Source organism: Anas platyrhynchos, chromosome 24, assembly GCF_047663525.1.
Source record: "Anas platyrhynchos isolate ZD024472 breed Pekin duck chromosome 24, IASCAAS_PekinDuck_T2T, whole genome shotgun sequence".
In the NCBI taxonomy this organism is placed as follows: Eukaryota; Metazoa; Chordata; class Aves; order Anseriformes; family Anatidae; genus Anas; species Anas platyrhynchos.
Window position 1 is genome coordinate 3615845 of NC_092610.1, and position 23340 is coordinate 3639184.

The 23340-nt window shown below is 58.1% G+C and overlaps 3 protein-coding genes and 1 long non-coding RNA gene across 8 annotated transcripts; 2 read left to right on the top strand and 2 right to left on the bottom strand.

The window, feature by feature from the left end:
• The first annotated feature begins 1081 nt into the window (after positions 1-1081).
• Positions 1082-17159, top strand: LOC119713597 (serine/threonine-protein kinase PDIK1L). 5 transcript variants are annotated; one of them, XM_038167223.2, is made up of 3 exons: positions 1082-1211; positions 2766-3067; positions 5672-9238. In XM_038167223.2, exons 2-3 carry the CDS (start codon positions 2783-2785, stop codon positions 6410-6412), a joined length of 1026 nt encoding a protein of 341 aa, XP_038023151.1. In that variant the 5' UTR covers positions 1082-1211; positions 2766-2782; the 3' UTR covers positions 6413-9238. The 5 variants fall into 5 exon arrangements, with proteins under 5 accessions (XP_038023151.1, XP_038023150.1, XP_071883662.1 ...); XM_038167222.2 differs by having other exon boundaries at positions 1083-1211; positions 1686-3067; XM_038167221.2 differs by having other exon boundaries at positions 1205-1309.
• A 107-nt stretch (positions 17160-17266) lies between these two features.
• Positions 17267-18236, bottom strand: C24H1orf232 (chromosome 24 C1orf232 homolog). The gene is made up of 3 exons (XM_027443906.3): positions 18012-18236; positions 17832-17917; positions 17267-17646 (listed from the first exon to the last, which is right to left on the bottom strand). Exons 1-3 carry the CDS (start codon positions 18234-18236, stop codon positions 17379-17381), a joined length of 579 nt encoding a protein of 192 aa, XP_027299707.3. The 3' UTR covers positions 17267-17378.
• Positions 18237-19506: 1270 nt separating this feature from the next.
• ZNF593 (zinc finger protein 593) lies at positions 19507-21220 on the top strand. The gene is made up of 3 exons (XM_038167400.2): positions 19507-19748; positions 20586-20648; positions 20781-21220. The coding sequence occupies exons 1-3, from the start codon at positions 19552-19554 to the stop codon at positions 20920-20922; spliced, it is 402 nt and encodes a 133-aa protein (XP_038023328.2). The 5' UTR covers positions 19507-19551; the 3' UTR covers positions 20923-21220.
• A 357-nt stretch (positions 21221-21577) lies between these two features.
• LOC139999385 (uncharacterized) lies at positions 21578-23284 on the bottom strand. The gene is made up of 2 exons (XR_011804816.1): positions 22744-23284; positions 21578-22396 (listed from the first exon to the last, which is right to left on the bottom strand). It is a non-coding gene; the product is annotated as an uncharacterized lncRNA (long non-coding RNA).
• Positions 23285-23340: the final 56 nt, after the last annotated feature.

The following is a 23340-nucleotide window of genomic DNA, read 5'->3' on the forward strand; positions in this document are numbered from 1 at the left end:
GCCAGGGCTGCTGCAGGCTGTAGGGATGTGTGTGGGGTGCAGGTACCTGTGTATAGGGTGCACAGGTGCTTGGGTTCAAAGGTACATGGGTTTAAGGGTTCAGGGGTAGCTGGGGGTGTGTGTGGGTGCACAGGTACAGGGGTGCCTGAATATATGGGTGCAAGGACACATGGCCATGAGGTACGGGTGTACATGGGCATGCAGGGTGTGTAGGTACACGGATGCACAGGTACAGGGTGCAGGTGCCCATGGGTGCACAGGTACACGGGCACACTCATGCACAGAGGTGTAGGGCACACGAGTACACTCGTGCACATAGGTACAGGGGTGCAAGGGGCCCTGTTTTCACCTCAGCCAGCCCCCCTCTCCAGGGGCAGGGCAGCCTCAGGGCTGTTTTGGGTGCTCCTTCCGGACAGGCTCACATGTCAACCAAGTGACCGTGCAGGCACCGGCCAAGCACATCTTGCAAAATTGTCCCCGTTTCGGCACTTGGGGCTCTTCCAGGGAGGTGTGTGCTTGGAAGCAGGGCTGGCCAGGCACACGGCGGGGTTGGCCACCGGACGTGCACCCGTGCCCACGTCCAAAAGCTGGCCCTGCCCAAGGCTGGCATTGATTAACTAATTGCTCCTGGACTCGATTAAGGGGATTCACAGCAGAGGACGGGTTTTAATGCCTTAATCAGCTTCCAAACCCTACAAGGGGCTCGTTGGCCCCTAATTGGCTTGGGGCAGCTTAGGCAGGGCTGTGGGGCACTAATCACCACTGGGCTCGTTACCAATTAACCAGGGAATGATGGGGGAGCTCTGCTCTATGGGAGCACATCCAAAGGGCCCCCAGGGGCTCCTCGCAGGACCCCCACAAGCAGCAGCCCCACCGCACCCCAACACCCTCAAGGGGGCTGCGGGACCCCAACCATAGGGAAGCCACAGAGATAGGGGAGAATGGGACACAGAGAGGGGGGACAACCCCCAACCAGCAGCTCCACACGCAGCTAGGGTGCTACAAAGGGTGCGGGGGACCCCCGTTATTTATTGATTAACGCCGGGCGATGGGTTAATTAATGACACGACGGATTAATTAATGACCGAGGCGGCCGGGGGCGGTGCGAGGGGCGGGCCCTAAGATGGCCGCCATGGGGGCGGGCCCTAAGATGGCGGCCGGGGGCGGGCCCTATAATGGCGGCCGGGCGGCGGCAGCGCGGCAGCGCTGAGGTAACGCGGGGGCCGCGTCCCCCTCTGTCATAGAGGGGCATAGCCGCGGGGTTCGGGGCTCCCCGGGGTGGGTTTGGAGGCGGCGGTCTCCGCCTCAGGTGTGTGCGTGGAGCCCCGCCGTGAAGGGTTCGGCTACCGGTGCGGCGGGCAGGGCCCTGCGGGGCCGCTTCCCTTCAGGCCCCGGTGCTGGGGGTCGGGGGGACGGGGCCGCTGCGTGGGCAGCCCCGGGACTGGGGCGCTTTGTGCTCGCTGGGGGTGTCCCTGGGAGGTTTTTGGCCGCTGGTGAGGTTGCAGAGCCCTGAACCCCCCCCCCGTGGCAGCGGCCCTGGCTCCCTGCAAGCGCTGGCTGCAGGGCTTTGAGGAGAGCTTGGAGGTGTCCGCGGTAGTGTTGCCCTGAGACTGATGATGCCTGTCTTTCTCTCTCTTTTTCTCTTTTTTTTTCTTTGTTTGTTTTGTTTTCCCTCCAAAAAATAGTACCTAAAACACTGGAAATACTTGAAAGATCCCTACTAATAACAGGCTCTTTTGATGTGGTCCTTACTGTCTGGTTTACTGACCTAGCGAATTACACTTATCACTGGCATTCTTGCAAGCCATTTCTGACACCCTAACTGTGATATTTTTTCCTTGCATTTCATTCTGTTCGACCAGTGATACTTGGCCAGACAATTTTTTTCTGTCTATAGGCAATGTCCCATTTTGGTCTGTTTGTATGGAGGCGGTGCTGGTGTGTTTTGGTTTGTAATCCTCGAGGGAAGTGCGCAGGGAGGCTCATAGACCTGTGGCAGTGTTTGGGGTCTTTTTTCCTCTGTGTGTGTGTCTTGTTTTCCTTACAGAGCAATATACTTGTTTTTGTTGAAATCCTTACCCTGTTGAGCAAAACTGCAAGTTAGGTGCTGGGTACAAGCTTCTGTAATAAGTTGCTCTTTCACTTTTTTTGTAACAATAGAGTTTATGCAGATGAGACCACTTGGAACATCATAGTAATGTTAAAAGTCTGTGAAGTCTCCTCTTATCTTAGAACCAGAGGAAACAAATTATTAAATTCTAACAGAAATATTTATCTATGCAATCATCTTAAAAGACAGCTTTATTTAAATCTGTTACTCTTCAACCACAGCCTTGAGCTAGAACCTCGTCTCTGCTATCCCAGGCATGGATGGAGAGCATGGTAGAGTGCTGTTACTCACCTAGACACTCACAAAGGACACTGAGAGAAAGGAGTAGGAGAGTACGTGATAATCCTGTCTCAGCACAGTACAATTCTAGGCTTGAATTGTTGCCTTCCTGAAAACTGAGCTGTATTTTAAATCTTAACAGTCCCACCAAAATGATGCGCTCTTAGCTAGCCCATAAGAGGTCCAGGTTTACAGAATAACTTCTGAAATATTCTAGCACTCGAACGCAGCGTTACGTTCTGTGTGATGCCCAGAGGTGCTGCCCTGTTAATTGAGGGGTATCGATAGACCTCATATTGCCACACCATATGGGGGAAAATGCAGCTCAGTTCTTGTGCATAAGTTATAGTTCTGTGGGTTTTTCCCCCTTCCCCAGAACCCTTGATCTTGAAGATGGTGAGTAGCCAGCCTAAGTACGATCTAATACGGGAGGTTGGTCGTGGCAGTTATGGTGTGGTGTACGAAGCAGTCGTCAGGAAGACCTCTGCCCGGGTCGCTGTGAAAAAGATTCGGTGCCATGCTCCAGAGAACGTGGAACTAGCTCTGCGTGAGTTCTGGGCACTTAGCAGTATCAAGAGCCAGCATCCCAACGTCATTCATCTGGAGGAGTGCATCTTGCAGAAAGATGGCATGGTGCAGAAGATGTCCCATGGCTCCAGTTCCTCCCTTTACTTACAGGTACATGAAGCTGAGGTAACGGGGTGGAAGTGCTTAATATGGATGTGCAGCTGGGAGGGAAGGAGACGGGTAGCTAAGACTACTTTTGAGGTATTCTTAGGAGAGGGTGTTTCCATGTTGTCGACACCCAAGAACTACTTTACGTCTTCAAAAGAGCATATGTATTGAACAATCACCTGTATCTTTTAATTTGAAGCCATGCCACTCTCAAAGACTCCAGGATGTGCTTTGCTAATTTGAGGAAACACCGCAGATAAAACACAGGGGAGGTGCAGGGAGGTGATGGAAGTCCCGCTGCAGGGTTAACGAGTCGTACTAGTGTCTTGAGACAGAGCTCTGAAGAATTTCTTAACATCGGATGTCCTTGGAGGGGAAGTAGCTGTCTGATTTCTTAAAGAATTTTAAGTGTTGGCTTCCTAAATAATAAGCAATTGCTGCAGTACATGGAGCTGTTTAAAATTCTCTTCGGTAAATAACTCCATCTCTTCAAAGAGAAACAAAGGTACAGTAAATAGTGGAGTAGAGGAATAAATATTGCTTTTCCCCTGTGTGGCTATTAAAAGCTGAGTTGCCTTAGAGTTTGAAGGCACGTGCTTCAGGAAGAAGTACTCCAGTATATTTCAAGGGAGAACCTTGAAATCTCATCTGATTCATTCCCTTGTCAGGGATCTGCCCCAAACTTTAAGTCAACCCCTGTCAGAAACTTGTCTGCTTGGTTTAAAAAGTCAGTAGTAGCCTGCTACATGTGTTATCCATAGTTGGCTTTTATCGTTTTGGTTTTTATTGTTGTTCTTGCATGCCTGGCACAGGGCCTTTTGTTACTGGACATTCATTTGACAGCACTTCATGGCTGTCCAGATCCTGTTGTGCTGGGTGCTGTACGAGCCTGAGAAAGGATTCTTGCCTTTGTCAACTTGCCATAGCTCAGTTGTTGTTACTGGCTGGCTTTCACCAAGGGATTAGGGTAAAATAACGCTGCTCAGAGAGGAGAAATCAGTGCCTTAGTGCCTAGCTGGTAGTGGATCCCTGAGATACTACATGAAACTTGCAGACAGCTGAACAGGGGGAGCTTAAAAAAGGGGGTTTTGAGGGGAAGGCTGCAGGGTGGAGCTGCGAGGTGGGGGAGAGCTTCCAGGGTTTCTGCTGGTGGTAATGCAGGGTGTAGAGCTCGTGTCTGCATGGGGCACAAGTGCTGCAGATTGTTTTCCTCTCCAGAGAGCAGAGAAGGGCAAAGGGCAGGGCTGAGCTGGGCTCACTTTATAATAGCATGTGCTAAAATAGAGAACCTCAGATCTCCTGCAGCGTGCCCTCTCCTCTCCCTGCCCCAGGTGCTATTACATTACAGAGCTGGGCCCCTGCAGTGGGCAGGGGGTGTCGGTGTCCCCTGCAGTGCTCCAGGGCAGGTCCTAAACTGGTGTCAGCTCAGCCAAATGGATTTAGTGAGACCTGGGGACTAGCTCGTTGTCCCTATGCTGCCAGGTCTGGGGTGGGTTTTGCCATCCCGATGCTCTGAGCCAAAATTCAAGTGCTTCTGTGAGCCCATGTGGAGGGAGGAGCTGGGTGTTGGTGTGCTCCTGGCAAGGAGGCTCCTGTGCTGCGGTTCCTCAACCTCCCTGTTACAGACTGAGCCCTGAATACACAGTTTTTGAGTTCTAACACTGAGTTACTCCTCAGTTAGTCTGGTTTGAGTACTAGCCATGCTTGTAATTAAAGATAGCTATAATTTGCTACTAATTTTGCTCTTGAATGGAAAAAACTCCTTTTAGAGACATTTTAGAATCCTTTTTCTAAATATTAATAGCTACCTTAATTTTTTGGAAACTTGTAGCAGCTACATTTGGTTTAGTAAGCATTGGTTTGCTCCTAACAAATAATGGCAAGTCTGACAGCCACCTCAGAGGAGCTGGGAAGGCAAATGTGTAGCTGTATAAACGGGGTTAGCAGAAGTGATTGCTGGTTTACTCCTAGAAGTAGCTGCTGGAGTCATTCAGTGCTTGTGTCCTAGGAGCTAGCTGGTGAGTAGTGGTGGTGAGGAAGGTGTTACTTGCAGCAGCTGTTTGGTTGTGCCTGTAGGTCAGTGTTCTCCTGAGCTATGAGATCCTTTACCAACGCTTGCTAGGATGTGTTCATGTGTAAGGGATGGAGAGCAGGCTTTAAAACCCATCGTGGTGCTGCAGGGGACAAACAGAGCCCGCTGGTGCTGTGCAGGGGTTACTTGGAGCTGTGTTTGTGCACGAGGCTGTTAGCAAAATGGGTGGGACAGGCTTCGTAGGGGTGGGACGCTGCCCAGCTGGAACAGATGGGAGTGAAATAGCCGCTTGGTATCTCTCAAAATACTCTTATCGGGGTCTAGCTCCAGTTTCTGGGCAGCAGGGAGAGCTTGATATGCTTGGTGCACACACAAATAAAGAGGCTGTCAAATACTTTGTGATTTTTTTCTTTTAAAATCATAAGCTTCGCATCCACTTTTATTTTTACCAGTCGCGGTATCTTACTCTCTGGATTGCTGAGAGGAAGATCCAAAACTCACGCATTATTTTTCCATCATATCTTTGCATTCTGGTGCTCATCAGGTAGTTATGACGCTTCTCTTCCTTGTTGCAGCTTGTAGAGACCTCGTTAAAAGGGGAGATAGTCTTTGACCCCAGGAGCGCTTATTACCTATGGTTTGTGATGGATTTCTGTGATGGAGGGGATATGAACGAGTACCTGTTGTCCCGAAAGCCGAACCGCAAGACCAACACCAGTTTCATGCTTCAGCTCAGCAGCGCCCTGGCTTTCCTGCACAAAAACCAAATCATTCATCGGGATCTCAAACCTGACAATATTCTGATATCCCAGAGCAGGATGGATGCTAGTGACTTGGAGCCCACGCTGAAAGTGGCCGATTTTGGGCTGAGCAAGGTGTGTTCGGCTTCGGGCCAGAACCCCGAGGAACCAGTCAATGTAAATAAGTGTTTCCTATCAACCGCCTGTGGGACTGACTTCTATATGGCCCCCGAAGTCTGGGAAGGACACTACACTGCCAAAGCAGACATTTTTGCCTTGGGAATCATAATCTGGGCGATGCTAGAAAGAATCACGTTCATAGACACCGAAACAAAGAAAGAACTCCTGGGGAGTTATGTCAAGCAGGGGACAGCGATTGTGCCTGTTGGGGAGGCGCTTCTAGAGAACCCTAAAATGGAGCTGCTCATCCCTGTAAAGAAAAAATCTATGAACGCTCGAATGAAACAGCTGATTAAGGAGATGCTGGCTGCCAACCCGCAGGACCGTCCTGATGCTTTCGAGCTGGAGCTGCGATTAGTCAACATAGCTTTTAAAGACAGCAGCTGGGAGACGTGACCCGCCGAGCAGCCCCGTCTCCTGGTAGAGCTGCTGCTGGCCTAACCCACGGTGCGACTTGGTGGCAGTAAAAGAAACGAGCCTGGTCTGAAACATGTGGGTTTAGTTCTGACAATTTTGGGGTTTCGTAAACTATCAGAATGCGGGTCGGCCCTTGTGTTAGCGCCGCGTCGATGTGTATATTGCCAGGATGTCATACGGAGTGTGAGATGTGACCATGTTTGTTTGTGTACGTTGGCAGTGGGATGTCTTTAAGAGCTGAGAGTTGGTTTCCAGCCATATCTCCGAGTATTTCCTACATTCCAGTTTCCTACGTCAGTATTAGGAACTCTCATGGGAGAAGAGGTTTGCATGCTGGCAGTGCAAATCCTCAGGCTTTGTAAAGTGACTCTGTGTATATATTTATGTCCACGAGTGACTGGGAGCGTGTGCCTGTAAGCGTGTTGTTGCATTCCATGGAGAAATGGCACTTCTCTTAAATTATTTGCTGTGGGTCTGAATGATTGGGGTCTGCTAGGAAACCGGCTGAGGAAGATGGGTGAGAAGCATCCCTTCTTCTCCAGTCCTGGGTAACTTTATTATTTATTTTTGTTAAAGGTAGGGTCTGAGACTTGACTTTGTAGACAAAATACAATGCAAGGGTATCAGCAGCTTTAAAAGTGCTGAGGTGGTCGCGTTTAGCACTTCCAGCCTAATGAGCTCATCACTGCGGGAGTCAAATTACAAGTGTATGCAATCAGGTGCTGGCATGGCAGCGAGTTCATTAATCATTCAATTCTGCTTTCCCCTACTAATCAAATACTTTATTAATCCATTAATCTACAGCTTCACGACGTGCTCCCTCCTTTAAACTAGAACCCAGTAGCAAACTGAGTAGTTCCAATAGAGCTTAGATGGGAAAAGGCAAATCCCTGATGAGGGAATCCAGCAGCATAAAGCAGTGCTCTGAAGATTCTCCAAAATAATGGTTATGGCACAGTTTCCTTGTTAATTGGATCTGTTACTGGTCGTGGTCTCCCTTCCTGGTGCTGCCTGTAACCTGGCAGTGACAAGGAGACGAAGGGGTGGCTGTCTGGAACACCCCAAATACAGGAGAAAACCCTGAGTGATCAGTGCAAGGCATCTCAGGTTTGTGCAGCAACCTTGGCCAGTCTTTAAGAGGAGGACAACAAATCCAAAAAAGTAATATTTAAAGCCACAGCCAGTAGGATAGGAGGCTTTGGAGCAGCTGGAAGGCTGCTTATCCCCTCTCGTACTGCACAGGAGCATATTCACGTGCTCAGATGTTTCATTTACACTACCTGACACTGCTGCTTTGTGCTGGTACAAGACCTTTTTCTTTTGGCTGCGGGAACATGACCTTTCCCATCAATCTGACCTTTTGAAAATGTAGTCTTAAAAAAAAAAAAAAGCAGTTTTCACTAAAGCTGCAGCAAAGGTTGTTTTTTCCTAGTAAAATCAATTTAAAGCTTTTTTTTTTTTTTTTTTTATTAAACCTTACCTGAGAACTGCCATGAAAACTGGAACTCTGCCCAGGGTGAGTAAGCAGCAAAACCAACACATTGATGGGAAAAGCAAAGGTTTCTGATTCTGCCAGATCTCTGAGCCCTGACAGACTGCAGCAGGGAGTTCTTACCTGCGGGTCTTGCCTGCTGCTCGTAGTCCTGGTGGCAGCAGTTACCTCAGGGTCCTTAGAGGTTAATTCTTGGTTTGCATCACTGAACAGTGATGCTCAGACAAATTTTCACTGTCTTGAAGCAAAACAATGTTTAGGGTCTAGCTGAGCTTTCCAAAGTGGCTTTGGGAGGATGGTGCTGTGTCACACCGAGGTGTTTGGGGCCAGCAGAGTGCCTCGTGCCTGAGCAGGCAGGGATGGAGGTGAGTGCATCGTGCTGAGGGTACAGCCTCCTGCCTGCACAGATGTCCCTGCAGGGAGCTTTGTGTGTAAAGGAGGACTGGGAGCCTCCCTGAGTGATGGGTGATGAGGAGAGCTCTGTTCCCGTGTTCTGGAAGTGGAGGTTTGCTCATTCTCCTTATTAACTGGGTTCGGTGCAGCTGGAGGCAGCTTGTTAGGAGGAAAGCAAACCCCTTGCTCTCTGTGCTAACACCTCTACAGCACTCACATCCCAGCACAGTCATTCAGGGAGGCTGTGTAAAGCTGAGGGTGGACAACAGACACAGCATTTCATGGCAAACTTCTGAAAATGCATCAACTTCCTTCTCTCTCCTGCCCACCTGACAGAATCAGCTCAGTTAATTCAGCTCTGTTAATCTCACAGGATGAATCTACTCCAGAGTAATAGTACTTACCTGCAAGGCGCTTTGCAAATCATTTGATTCTCCTTGAGCACTTCAAAGGATGAGCACCGAGCCTGCTGCCTGCCTGCAGTGCAGAAATGAGTGCTAACAAATGCACAAAAAATTTGTTTTTTGACTCCCAAAGGATGTGTTTGCACTGATTGCCACTTTAAAGGGTGGGGGTACCTGAAATCCCTCTCATGGTGCTTAGCCTTGCTGTTGGGTGACCCTGAGCGTTTCCTTGGCTCATCGAATGGAAGTCCCTGAGGTTTGTGTTCTGTTTTTTTTGTTGTCTGAGGTCTTTGTTTTTGAACCTTTGGTACAGCAAACTGTTGTAGCAGCTACAGAACTACTCACCAGCGTGACACAAAGTCAAGATACTCTTCGGCACTCAGAAAAGGTTTTTTTTTCAAATCTTTCTTTAAAAATTGTAAAATATATTTTGTGCAGAATTTATAATGGGGGAGATGATTGTGTAATTTATTAAGTTCCTGACTTTTTTTTGAAATAAAACCTGGATTTCGATGATGCTTTTGAACTCTCTACCGAGAAATGGCTTTCCTTTCGGTCAGCATCACATCACCTAGCTGCCAGGTGACAGAAAGGTTTACTTGCTTTGCCAGAATCCTAGTGAGCTGTAGGAGTACTCGAGGTGACTTCAGGGTGGAAAAGATGCTGGGCTGGCCAGGAGCTGTGCTCGGTGTGTGGGTAGCGGGGCTCTGGCAGGTACGTGACGTGCAGCTGGAGGACTTGTTGGAGCCCAGCCCTGCTGGAAGTGCCAGCAGCTGGCTCCTGGACCAGCTGAGATGAGCCCTGGCCACGTGGAGCCTTCTGCTGAGCCTCCTAAGAATCAAAGCGCTGCTCTGCTGGGTGTGCTGCTGCCTTTTATAAGATGGGATTAAAGAGAGAAGTCTTGCAGCCGCTGCGTGCTTGGAGCTGTTACCACAAGCAAAGTGAGTACCACCCTGGGCCCTATGGAAATCTCGGGCAGGCTCTGGCTGCCCTGTTACTGGTATGACTGGATTTGAGGCTGTGAATAGAGGCTGCTGCTTTCCTGGGCCCTGCTGCTGCTCCTCCCTCTGAAGCAAGTTTTCCCCTGCAGGGAATGGGGGCTGGAATAGGAAACCCTCACCCAGAAAACCCCGAGCTGTTCCTCGGTGGGTGAGCCCCATTCCCTCCTCCCCAGCACGCTGCAAACCTCCGTGCAGAGAGCTGAGGGCTGGTAGCAGTGTCCCCTGGCACGTTTCCCTCCTGTGTGCGGGGTCTGGACTGTTTCACCCAGCCTGGTTTTGTTGGGAGCTGGTGCCAGGGCTGTGCGGGTGGCTGCTGGGGCTGACCCAGCTGTAAACGGTGTCCTGAGGACCACAAGGTGCTGGCATCCCGCTGGTCTCACCTGCCCTGAGAAACCTTAGAAATAAAGGTGAGGAAATGCGATTCCTTATACATGATAGAAGAGGCTGAGGTCGTTTGCATGCTTTTAATTAGAAGTGCTGCAGAACAAAGGGCTGTGCAGGCTGGGAGTGGGACTAGCACAAACTAGAGCTGCTGTAAATTATCCTGTCCTCCTGTTTTTACCCCACCAGTAGCCTCGTGGATGCTGCCGTGCTTGCACCGTCACCTGGAGTTTTGTGTTCCCTGGTGCTGCAGCCAGGCAGGTCCCCGCCTGGCCAGGAGCTGTGGTTAAATCTGTAAGTCAGCACAGGCGTTGCAAAAGAGAGAGGGTTTGGGATTTACATTTTCTTTCCCATTAAAGGATAAGCACCTTAAAGGATCAGCACCTTAATTAAAGGAGAGAGCTGCACCTCTGGTTAGCTGTAAGACCGGTGACTTTAAATACAGACACAAGCTAAATTCCTCCCCCGTGAAATGGAGAAAAGCAAACCTACACACTTGAAATATGCCTAGCGCATGGAAAACAGAAACTAAAATCTCTGGAGAAATGCTGTTACAGACCCTGAAAGTTAAATAAAGCTGCGTGTCAGTTAAATAACCCACCCCCTGCTTTATTTTGCTCGTTTTGCAGAGTGCAGAGTCCTCGGGCAGGGTTTGGCCGGGAGCTCCCCGCTCCGTAGCGAGCTGCTGTTTGTGTTTGGTGCCCTGTGCTCGTTCAAACACCGCTGTCCTTCGTGCCAGCCAACTGCAGCCCCCGCCGCAGCTCCGGCGTTGTGTTGTGGCGGAGATAAGGCCCTGCCTGCCCCTTGGCAGGATGCCCTCGCTCTGAAGCAACATCTCTACTTCATGCAGTGCCTGAGCAGACACACTTGGGTGGACTCTGGACTGCAGGCAGCACAGGGAGAACCTCTGCAGGGCTTTGCCCCTCGCTGTCCCGTGTCACCCGAATCCTCTCTGGGATCCATTGTGAAGTGTCCTCAGTCCTCACTGCAGCCTGTGCTGTGAGCCCCAGAAGCAGAGCCCCTCAGAGGGCTCGTTACAAGTTTTTAAATGTAAATTGTTGTTTGTTAGCAGCTCAGGAACCGCTGAGCACTGGCCGGGTTTCGCTTCCTTTTTGCTCAGGAGCAGTTCATGCAAAGTGCTGGCTATTCTTACACGCAGTTAAGGAAGAGGGATCTGTCACAAGCTGTCCGGGGTGCCTGCACTGTGTTTGGGGAAGGTTGGGAGGTCAAAATCCCAGCCTGAGCTGCTGCTGCTTCTCCCTTCTGACCACCAGGTCTAAGATTTGGGGGCAGAGAGGAGCTGAGCGACCCCAGAGATCAGCCAACAGCCACAGTGCCTCGCTGCAAGAGGAGCCAGGGCCCAGGTGATGTTCTCCTCTTTGAGTCCGTTTGTTCCCAGATTATCTGGGTGCCTGGAGCAGGAACAGTTCCTGAGGGATCTGGGCCCCGTGGGCTGAACTTGGAGGTGGCAAATTGGGGCTGTGGCTGCCACGGGCCTGGGGAGGAGGGGGAGGAAGGCAACCTCCCTTTGGTGCCTCCCATAAATCCTGCTCCTCTCAAATGCTTTAACCAGGTAATGCATGCTGGGTTTGGGTGCTAGAGGCCATGGCTGATGTGCTTTGCGTTTTTTGAAGTGGGTGAAGGGAGCAGCAGCGTTAGAATTGGAAGTGCTCCGGGGTTTGAAATGAAAACAGCACAAAAACATCCATGGGTCCTTCGCAGCGGGTGGAAGATTCAACACAGACACTCAGATTTTGGAGACCTCTCCATCGTGGTAACCTTCCCTCTCTCAACCTGCATCCATGGTCCAAATACTGACTTTATTTTGCTTCCCAGGCTGGTACAGACACTCCGAGGCAGCGAGGCCAGCCTCTCCCTGCAGCCTGGTTTGGAGCCCTGCCCGTCAGCAGGGCACGAACATCTGCGTGAGGCTCCGTGTCCCCTCCTGCGCCCGCCTGCTCTCTAGTTCCTACTTGCACGAACTTGTGGGTGGCTGCCTTAGACGAGGTGTTGGTTTCAGATTTATTTATGCCCGTTTGAGCCCTTGATATTTTTAAACTCGTATAGCAAGCCTTCCACTCCTGCTCCGTCCCAAAGACACGTTTGTGCATCTCCAGCCCTCTGGCTCGCGGCCATACAGCCTTGAGCCTGCCAGCTCCTTGGGGCTGCTCTCCCCTCTTTGGTATTTACATGGGCCTCAGCCCAGAAAGGGCTTCTGCGGGCTGGGAAAGTGAACTGGCAAGTAGCAACAGATGGCGATGGTATCAGCTCCCTCAGCCACGTCTGCACCTGGTCCCAGCGGTGGCGAAGTGATTTGCAAAAAAGAAACGCATCTGGAGAGGTGACTGAGGGCACCTCAAGCCCTGACCTCCATCCCGTGGGCAGGCTGAGCTCCAGAGGAGTGGATCTCCTTATTTACCATTTGTTTGCAGACTGGGTTGTTATTTTTCATTTTCTGTTATATCCTGGTGTGTGCTGGGCATTTTGGGACCTTCCTTGGGAAGCCCAGCGGTGCTGAGGGGTCAGCCCTTCCTCCACATCTCCATGCCCCAGGCAGAGCTGTGGGACAAGAGGACTCCCTCCACCTCCTGTCCCATCGCCTGAAAGCATCCTACAGCTGCACCCAAACCTGTGACTGTGATCCTCCCCTCATCACTGGTCAGTGCTGAAGCCATAAGACAATCAGGCTTAATTAGATAACGAGAAGCTTTAAGGGTCCGTGGGGCTAAGAAATGCCACCCAGTGCCTTTCCAAGAGGCTGATTAATTGGGGAAATCACTGAAATCACAACCTAGAAATTGAGGTGACAGCCCCCACACCCAGGGCTTGAACTGCCCGGCCTCCTGATGCTGGGGAGCACCCCTCAAGCCCCCCCTCTGCATCCCCCGAGGAATTTGGCTCGTGCAAATTTAGTTCAGCGCTAAGTGCCTGCTGCCTGTGCCCCCCCCCTTCTGTCTGTCTGTCTGTCCGTCCTGTTCCCAGGGCAGGGGAAGCGGAGGCGCTGGGTGGAAGTGCATCACGGGGACACGCCACAGAAAAAGGGAATCAGAGCGGCTCTTACTCACGGCTGTCTTTACCAGAAGGGCCGCCTGAATTCCGGCTCGGAAAATAAACCTGTCTCCAGAAACAGCCGCTCCTGTTGCTTGGTGTTAAAACCGAGGTGGGTGGGGAGCAGATCCCAGTCCTGGCACGGGTTTCTCAGCCTCTTGTCCCCGTCCCCTTCCCGTTTTCCTCTGGAGCATCCCGTGCTGTCTGGGTGCCGCTGGGAGCACAGGTCGGGGTGTTCCTCCTCCCCGGCTCTGTCCCTAATTTTGTTTTTGCTGGGGTTTTGCCTGTGCCAGCAGAGCCCAGCAAGCCCTGCTGCCTCAGATTTTGCTCCAGCCTCACCTTCGGGCTTGATTTTTCCAGCCCTGGGGGTGCTGGCCCTGACCCAGCCCTGTTACCAGCACCGGTAGCGACACCAGCAGTGACACTGGTGCTGCGGGAAGGAACTGGTGTGGGGCAGGCAGGCTCACAGCCACGTCCCCCCTCCTTAAGGGAACCTGCAGGTCCCGTGCCAAATTTCGTGGCTTTGTCCCTGGTTCCCTCCTGGTTCCCTCCTGGATGTACGAAGGATGCAGGGAGCTGGTGCAGGTCCCTGGGGTTGCTCGGGCTCCTCAGCACAAGCTTTTGGGGAGCCCGGGTCCCATTTAGGGTGGGCTGTGGGGCCCGGGGGATGCTCGGCCCTCCAGGAAGGGGAGAGGGCAGAGGTAAAAATAACCCCCTGGGCTGGCTCCGGTCCTTGTGGCTTCCTGCAATTTACAGCCCTTCCCGGGGGAAGAGGAGGCAGGAACCTGCCTGGCTCCGAGCTGGCTTTGACCCTTTCGCCACCAACAGAGGAGGCTCCGGGACCTTTCCTCGCTGCGGGGACCCTGGGGAAGGGGGGATCGCGGGGGGCTCCTGCTCTGGAGCTGGGCTCAGCATCGCCAGGGCAGGTGGAGGGGGGAAAGCTGGTGGGGTGGGTGAGCTTCCACCCTCCTGCTCCTCATACAAAGGGTGTGAGGGGTGGGCTCCACCTAAAAAGAGGCAGAGATTGCTGCTACCAGCCCCCGAGGGGCAGAGGGTGGTGGGGAGCCCGGCCCTAAATCAGGATCCCATAGGGAGGCAAAAAGGGCTGGAGAAGAGCTGGGGCTGCAGGAGGAGAGGGGTTAACGTCGGCTGTGCGGGGTTTGGGGTGCACAGGCTGTAGGAACGGGGACCCCAAGGCCAGCGGGGTGCTGGCACGCGGCCGTGCTGATGGGGCTGGGCCGGGAGGGGTTAATGGGGTGGCTCTTCCTCCCCCTCTATATGAGGCTCCTGCGGCTCTGGGCTCAGTTTGCTGCTGGCGGCTGCGGGGACAGGAGCAGCGGAGACCAACACGGAGCCACCCCTGACCCCTGCGAGGGCCCAGGTGAGCGAGAGCATCCTCTGCATCCTCTGCTGCTGGGTATGGGGCTGGGGGTATGGGGACGCTGGCACCCTGCGCCCCATGAAGGGTGACGGGACCACGTGTGGGGGCAGCATCCCTTGAACTGCCCCAGAGCTCATCCCGAAACCCGGGGAGTTTTGGGAGTTTGCAGCAGGACAGCTCCGTGCCTCAGTTTACCCGGCTGTAACACGGGGCGGCTGCGGGGGCTGCGTGTCGGGGCCGAGGGCTCCCGGCTCTTTGCTCTCTGTTAGTTCTGCCCGTCCTCACCACGTCCCCACAGTGGGCTCCTCACGGCCATTTGGGTTTCTGCTGAGGGCCACCATCTGCTTCGGGCATTTACAGCCCCCGGCCAGGCCCCACCTCCACCGCCCGATTTATGGCCCTGGCCCCGCACTGCTGCCTCCGAACCGTCCCCATCCTCTGCTGATGCTCGGGTAAAGCTGAGCAGGAGCCGTGCCTGCAGGGCTCACAGGAGCCCTCTGCTCCTTGAACCCCACAAACGGAGGTAGGAGAGGCTCAGAGGATCTCTTATCCCAGCGCTCGGGATCCCCGTGCTGCAGAGGGACCGGGGAGGCCGGGCTGACCCCACTGCCCCCACTGCCGCCCGTCTGCCGCAAGCAGCCTCCGCTTAAAATAAACCTGCCCCGAGCTCTTTTGTTTTCCTTCCCCAAAAGGGAAACGGGGCCAGGACCCAGCCCAGGCCAGCGCCGCGGGGAGCCGCGATGCCCGCACGGCACACGGAAACCCCGCTGGCCAAAACGGCCCCGGCCAACACGGCCCCGCTGCCGGGAGGTAGGGCCAGGGCCGCTCGCTGGCTTCCCCGGCGCTGCCTTTGTTCTGCTGTCCCTGGGCTCATAAAGATAAGGCGGTGGCTGCCGTATTTTTTCCTGTTTGAAGCTGCTCTTGGGATCTGGGTGAAGCCGGCGGATGCTCGGCGCTTCGCTCTTCCTGACCGTGATTGTTCCTGCAGCGGCTCGCAGGGCAGGGGACAGCCCCGGTCCCCGCTTCATTCCCGGTCCTTTTGCCAGTGGTGCCGACCCCATCCGTGACCCTAACCCCATCCGTGGCCCTAACCCCGTCTCTCCTCTCTCCCCCCAGGGCCGTAGCTGAATCCGGGAGCCCAGCAGCCCTTTGGGGTCCCCGTCCCACCCGGAGCCAACTGGGGGCCACCAGGCGATGGTCCCCCTGGGCAGCTCCCCCCGAGCACCGTGCTCCCCCGGCGTCTCCCCCCTGCGCCTGCTGAACCGTGGCCCCGAATACCTGCGGGAGCAGGTGGCGGGGGGCAGCGGGGGCCGCACGCCCAGCGCCGTGGAGCGGCTGGAGGCCGACAAAGCCAAATACGTCAAATCGCAGCAGGTCATCAACAGCCGGCAGGAGCCGGCGCTGCGGGGCTGCTCGCCTCGCTTCTCCCCCCGCGGCCGGCGCCTGCTCGCCCTCCACGAGCTCTGCCAGGGCTCGGAGCTGAGCCGCGACGGCCCCCGCAAGCCGCCGTGCCCCCAATCCCCCGTGCTGAGGAGGGGAGGCAGTGGCAAGCGCCTGCTGAGGCCCGACTCGCTCATCATTTACCGACAGAAACGGGACTGCCCGGTCACCAACAAGGAGAACAAGGGCTACGGGCTGGTCAGGCGCCTCTTCCAGGGGCCGCTCAGGGACAAGCCCCCCAGCTGCCCCCCAGCCCGAGGGCTCCCCGACAGCCCCATGCTGTGGGTGCCCACAGAGCGAGAGGAGCCAAGGACGCCGGGCACCGCCGCCACCAGCAGCAGAAACAGCAGTGGCAGTAACAGCTTCCAGCTGCCCGGCAGCCCCGTGGCGCAGCCCCCCGAAGCCCCCAGCCCGGCCCAGACCCCCGCTTCTTCCCCCGGCCCTACAAAGCCAACGCTGGGGCTGCGCCTGTCGCTGCCGCTGTCGGAGCAGGAGCGCTTCTTCAACTACTGCGGGCTGGACCGGGCGCTGGTGGAGGGCCTGGGGCAGGAGCGCTTCGTGCCGGCGGGCTGGGACAACGCCTCCTCGGCCAAATTCCCCGGTTCCTGCGAGTGGGAGCCCAGCCAGGCCTCGGGGGGCAGCGGGGAGGACGCGGGGCCGGGCGAGGAGGAGCAGGACGCCCGGCTCTGCTCCGCCGTGTCGGTGGTGGAGCGCAACGCCCGCGTCATCAAGTGGCTCTACGGCTGCCAGCGAGCCTGGGCGGCCGCCAAGGAGTCCACGGTGTGAAATCAGGAGCCCCCCCAAGGGGGTCGGGGTGGCAGGACGCGGCCCCTTGCCCGGGCTGGAGGAGGCCCGCACCCCGCGGGTGTCCTCGGCCCCAGCACTGTGGGGCTGCTGCTGGCCGGCAGGGACAGCGGGGCTGCCCCTTGGGGGATGGATTTTGGGGTGTGGGTGCAGGGCTGAGGGTGGGGGGTGCCCCAGGGGCTCCCCTGGGTGAGTTTGGCCCCAAACCCAGGGGTCCGCAGGCTGCTGTCCCCCGCTGGGTCCCCTCCTCTCGGTCCTCGCTGTTCCTGGATGTGGGGTGGGGTGGGGGGCACGGCCCGAGCCCCCTCCTCAACGCTGTCCTCGCCAGGAGAGGGGCTGTCAGGCCGGGAGCGGGGCTCAATAAACCTGTATTATTTTTTTTTAGCCTTTCTGTGTGTGGTTTCTGCCTGGGGGCGATGCTTTGGGGCTCGGGGTGGTGCCCCCCAAATCCCTCCGGAGGGTCTGGGGCAGCTCTGAGGCCTTGGGGACACGATGACCGGGCTGCTGGGGGGGCGGGGGCACGAAGGCAAAGAAAGCACCACAAACACCACAAACACTCCGGGAAAAGGCACTTTGGGGTTTTTAGCCTCCTCTTGCTCCTCTAGTTGCCCTTGGGGGCGTTTTTATTTCGGATCTCAGCCAGCTTGCAGGCCAGGAAGCCCCACCTGAAGGCCCCTTCCTCCGGCTCCCTCAGATCGTCGGGGCCCTCGTCCCCCGGGGGCTCCCCGGGGCTGTCCCCCGGCTCCGTCGTTATCGGGGGCTCCTCCGGCTCGGGGGCCGCCGCCTGCTGCCACTTGGTAGCCAAAAGATCCCAAAAACCGGGGGGTTTCGGGGCGGGGGGCGGCTCCGCCGGCGAAGCAGCCAGCGGGCTGGGGGGAGAACGGGGTGGGGGGCGTCACCGCGGGGCCCCCTTCTCACCCAACCCACCCCGTCCCCAATGCACCAGGGGGTGTCCGAGCCCCCCCAGGTGATGGGGTGGGGGTGATATTGGGGGTACGGAGCCCTTGGGGGGGGGGTGTTTTTGGGCCCCCCCCCTCACAAAGCCACCACTTACTGGTCGGGGCTGAGCAGCCGGTGCTCGTCCTCGCGGGCGAAGAGGGCCGAGAGGCTCCGCCAGCCCCTGGCGCCCACCCCCTGCACCTGGGGATCGAGCATTTTTTTGGGGGGGTCACTGGGGCTCCCCCAGCCCCACAGCAGCCCCCCCCTCAACCCCGTTGCCTCTCCTCATCCTCACCTTCCTCGCCAGCTGCGCCACGGGGCTGGGACCCTCCTCCGCCGGCACGGGGGGCTCAGCCGCCTCCATCAGCTCGGGGGGGTCTCCCTGTAACAAAACCCCCCCCCAGTGAGGGCAGGGGGTGGCCGGGGCGCTCTGCCTGCCCGTGCCCCCCCCCCAAATTACCTCCTCGCCCAGGGCCTGCAGCACCCTGGCCTTGTAGAGCCCCCAAAAGCCCTGGGTCATGGCGAGGGGCCGCGGGACGGAGCCGATGGGTGCCGGGGAGCAGGAGGGGGGGGTGTGGGGGGGGTGTAGGGCCCCCCCCCGGTGCCACCCACCGATCCGGTGTCCTCATTAAAGTTTTAGGGCCCAATGCACAAAGGGGAACCTGAGCCCGAGCTGGGGGCACAGCGGGGGCGGCTGCTGCGGGCACCCCAAAGCCCCCCCCCCCCCGCCTCGGTCCCAGTGACCCTCACCCCGGGGGGGGCAATGGGGGTGCATGGAGAGCATGGGGGGGCTGGTGTTGGGGTCACTGCTGTCCCCCCCCCTCCCCGTGTCCCCAGTGTGTAACTGATCAGCCAGGAGGAAACATGATCGGTGGCCTTGGGGCACTGGGGGGGCACTGGGGGGGCACTGGGGGCACTGGGGGGACACTGGGCCTGAGCTTGGGACCCTGGGGGCAGGATGGGGGGGGGCAGCCGTGGGGGGGCAGGGATGTGCTTGGGGTAATGTGGGGATGGGGGGTGGGCAGGGCTGGGGGGTGACATGGGGGGTGACACCAGGGGGTTGACACCAGGGGGGGTGACATTGTGCAGTGTGGGACACACTGAAGGGTGACATGGGGGGGTGACATGGAGGGGGTGACACCGGGGGGGGTGACACTGGGGGGGTGACACCAGGGGGGTGACAGTTGGGGGTGGCAGTGGGGGGGGAGCACAGGGGAGGTGACACTGGGAGGGTGACATCGAGAGGTGGCACTGGGGGGGGTTACAGAGGGGGCTGACACCAGAGGGGGACAATGGGGGGTGACACTGGGGGGGGGACACTGGGAGGGGGGGATACTGAAGGGTGACATGGGGGGGGTGACAGCAGGGGGGTGACACTGGGCGGGAGACGCTGGGAGGGGGATACTGGGGAGGTGACACTTGGGGGAGGACACTGGGGGTGACACTGGGGGGGGAGACGCTGGGGGGGGCAATGTTGGGGGGGTGACACTGGGAGGGTGACACCGGGGGGGGGTGACACTGGGGGGGGGGACTGAAAGGTGACATGGGGGGGTGACACCAGGGGTGGCGACACTGTGGGTGACACTGAGCTGGGTGCTGCTATGGGGGTCACACTGACGGGTGACCCCGAGAGGTGACACAGGGGGGGTGACACAAGTGGGGGGGGCGCTGCCCCCCCAGCACGGACCAGGGGGCGGAGCCTATCCCCTAGGGGGCGTGGCCACACGGTGAAAGGGGGCGTGGCTAACCAAAGGGGGCGTGGCTAAACCAAAGGGGGCGTGGCTTCATCCTCCTGCGCCTGCGCAGTGAGTCCCCCGCGGCCCCACGCCGCCGCCATGGCCCCGCGCTGCAGCCGGCGCACGGGCGCGCACCGGGCCCGCTCCGAGGGGCGCCGGGCCAAGACCAAGCGGCGCCGCCGGGACCTGGACGAGATCCACGCGGACCTCAGCCCCGGCCGGGCACAGCGGCTGCTGCGCCAGGAGCCGGACCCCGACCTGCCGGGCTGCGCGCAGTTCTACTGCCTGCACTGCGCGTACGGGAAAAGGGGGGCGAGAATGGGGGGGGGGGGGACAGGTTTTGGGGGGGGGTTGGGGGGGGCACGGGTCTGGGGGGGGCGATAGGGTTTTGGGGGGGGTTACAGGTTTTTGGGGGGTGACAGGTCTGGGAGGGTGGTGATAGGTTTTGGGGGGGGCAGAAGGTTTTGGGGTGGGACACCAGGTTTTGGGGGGTGACAGCAGGTTTGGGGGGGGCACAGGTCTGGAGGGGCGATAGGGTTTTGGGGGGGTGACAGGACCCCGGGGGTGACAGGTTTTTGGGGAGCAACAGGTCTGGGAGGGTGGTGACAGGTTTTGGAGGAGCCATAGGGTTTTTGGGGGGATGACAGGTTTTTGGGGGTGACAGGTCTGGGAGGGTGGTGAGAGGGCAGCAGGTTTTGGGGGACCACAGGTTTTTGGAGGGGGGTGGCAGATTTGGGAGGGGGGGTGACAGGTCTGGGAGGGTGGTGACAGGTCTGGGGCAGGGGTGGCAGGTTTTCTGGGGGATCGACAGGGTTTTGGGGGGTGACAGGTCTGGGGGGATGACAGGTTTTGGAGGGGGAGACAGGGTTTTGGGGGAGGTGACAGGTCCTGGGGGGGGGCAACAGGCTTTGGGGGGTGGGAGATGATAGATTTTGGGGGTGGTGACACATCCAGGAGGATGGTGACAAGTTTTGGGGGGGCAACAGGTCCAGGGGTCCTGGGCTGGCCCGCGGGGCTCTGACTCCTTGGGGTTTATCCTACGTTGGGGGGGGGATCCTAATACCTGGGGAGTTGGTTCTGGAGGTGTGGGGACCCCAAATCCCCCCCTGACCCCATCCCCTCTCTGCCCCCAGCCGCTACTTCGTGGACCTGACCAGCATGAAGGAGCACTTCAGGTCCAAGGTGCACAAGAAGAGGTAAGGAGGGGGGGAAGGTCCTGAGCCCCCCAAAAACCCTAAGGGCTGATCCCCGAGGGGGCTGCGGTGGGGATTCACCGTGCTTTAGGGCACGGCCGTGGACGGTCCCAACACCTCTCTGCTCACCCGCAGGCTGAAGCAGCTGAGCGAGGAGCCCTACACGCAGGAGGAGGCCGAGCGCGCGGCGGGGATGGGCTCCTACATCCCCCCGAAAAAGGTCCAGGTGCAGACCCAGCCGCTGGACGAAGCGCTCGAGATGGAGGCGTACTCCTGAGCCCCCCGGGGCCGGGCTGCTCCCGTCAAAGGACGTCTTTGTCCCCAACCCCGTGACAAAGCCACTCTCCGGGACAGGCACAGCGCTGCTCCTCCTCGCCGGGCACTAACGAGGAGAAGGAGCCAACGAGACTCCGCGTGCCCCCGCGTGTCCCCGTTGTGGGGACAGGACAGGCGACAGGCAGCTCCTTGCGCTGTGCGCTCCTCTCTTGGCTTTTGGGGTGGTTTTAGGGCTCTCCGCGAGTCAGAGACCCCTGTTAGTCACCCATTAAAATGTGTCACCCACCAGGCTGGTGTTGGGAGCTGTCTGTGAGCATCTGATTTTTGGCATGGGGGGAGCCAAGTGGGTGAATGAAGCCTCCGTTGAGCGCTCGGGTTCATGGTAAGCAGCTATTTGTGGGGTGGGGGTGAGCTGGTGTCCTCCCCAGCAGGTTTTGGGCTTCTGGAAACAACACCACTGAGTTTCGGTGCCTTAAAACTCACTGCACAGGGGTGATTTCATGCTCCCAGAGGGCTGGGGCTGTGTGTGTGGCATGATTCAGCCCCCTCGCTGCATCCCCATCCCGGGGGTGACGTGGCCCCGGTGCCACCGCCGTGAGTTCCCACAGGGGGGGCTGAGCCGAGCAGCTGGAGGAGGCACAACAACACCACAGCTCTGCGGGGAGGGAAAGGATTTATTTCCACACAAGCTGCCCGGATTTGTCCTCCCCCTGCCCCGGGGGAATCAGGGCAGCTGCAGGCAGCAGCCAGCCTGTGTGGGGAAGGGGAAAGCTGCGGCTGCTGGTCCCGGAGCTGCCCCCTGCTCTTCGCCTCGAGGCCCCCCCAGAAGCTGGCCCTATATCCCCTGGGTTCAGGAGGCTGATCCCGGCCCCAGCCCTCCCCGCCGCGTTACCTAACGCCGCTCAGCGCTGACCTCCTTTCCTCCAGCAGGGCTGGCAACAGGCACGGCGCGTCCCTGTGCTGCTTGTAGGGTCAGTGAGCAGGGTGTGAGGGACCCCAAACCCCTCTAACAGCGGGGTCTGTCCGTCTGCTCAGCCCCCCGGTCTTGTGGCCGCATCCTGCTGCCTGCTGGGGACTCGACATCACGGCAACAAGTCCCGGGGCTGTGCTGGTGGCCCTGGAACCTGTTGGCTGCATCCTTTTAGGGTCTGGAGTCGATTTATCCGTTTCCCAAAGCCAGGACAGGCGCGTGTGTGTGTCCCCAGCTCCGTGGCATCGAGGTGCGGTGGGGTTGCATCCAGCAGCAGCTCCTCTTTCAGGGGAAAAAGGGTGTGGGGGGGATGCCAGGGCCTGCCTGGGGACCTGGGGACCGTCCCCATGGCCCCCGCTCAGGGCTCGGGGGGTGTCTTGCTGGGTCCGGCCATCCTACAGGCGCTGTAGAGGGAGAGGCAGAGCCCGGCGGCCGCCAGCAGCAGGGCCAGGGGGGGCAGCGCCCGGTCCTTGGGCTCAGTGCCCCGTCCTGCCGCCAGCTGCATCTGGGGGGGGAGAGGAAAGGGAAAAAAGGGGAAGAAGGGGAAAAAAAGGGGGTGACGCCACCCCCAGACCCCCCTCAGGGGACAGCCTCAGCCCACAGCCTGCCCTGAGCGACCCCAATGCACGCACAGCTGGGATATGGGGACAAAAGGGGGGGGCTTTTTCCAGCGGGGTGCCCCCACCGCAGCACCCACGGCGATTTTGGGGTGCCCCCAACCCCAGCCCTGCCCCAGTGCCCCCACCACCAGCAGGGAGCCGGGACACAGCTCCAGCATCCAGCAGGCCTCGTGGGGAGGGTCGGGGGGTCCCTGCTCGTCGCGCCCCCCCCCAATTTTTGCTCGCCCCTTACCTGGAGCAGGCGAAAATACCCCGGGGTGAGGCGTCGGGGCCGGATGATCATGGTGCGAGGGGGGGCAGCAGGATCAGGCCCCGCGGCCCCTCCGAAACCAGCGGCGAGCGCGGCGCCGCTGTCAGCAGTGATCAGCGCCCGCTGCTCCCCCAAGCGCACACAGCACAGCGGGGGGGGGGGCACAGAGGCGTTTCGGGGGGAACCGGGGCGGGTTTGGGATCGGGGAGAGCCAGGTGCTGAGGGGAGGCAGCCCCCGGCCTGCTGTAGGGGAAGGGGTGGCGGTGGGGTTGGGATCGGGGGGCGAAATCCTCGTGGTGGGGAGCGGGGTGGTGGTGGGGGGGGTGCATTGGTGTCGGGAGTTGTGCCGGGGTTCAGCCCTCGCTGTATGGCCGGGGGTGTCCTCGTTGTGTCCCCCTCGCCTCCTCCTCATCTCCTCCTCATCTCCTCATCTCGTGGCCTTCAGAAAATGGAGTTTGGGGCCCCCCCAAGCCGTGTTCGCCATCGTTCCCCGCAGGGCATTTCGACGGCCGCTCGGGGTTGTGAGTCACGCAGGGTGCGTCGTGGCTGCCTCGCCCCTGCTGGGCCGTACTGGGGCTG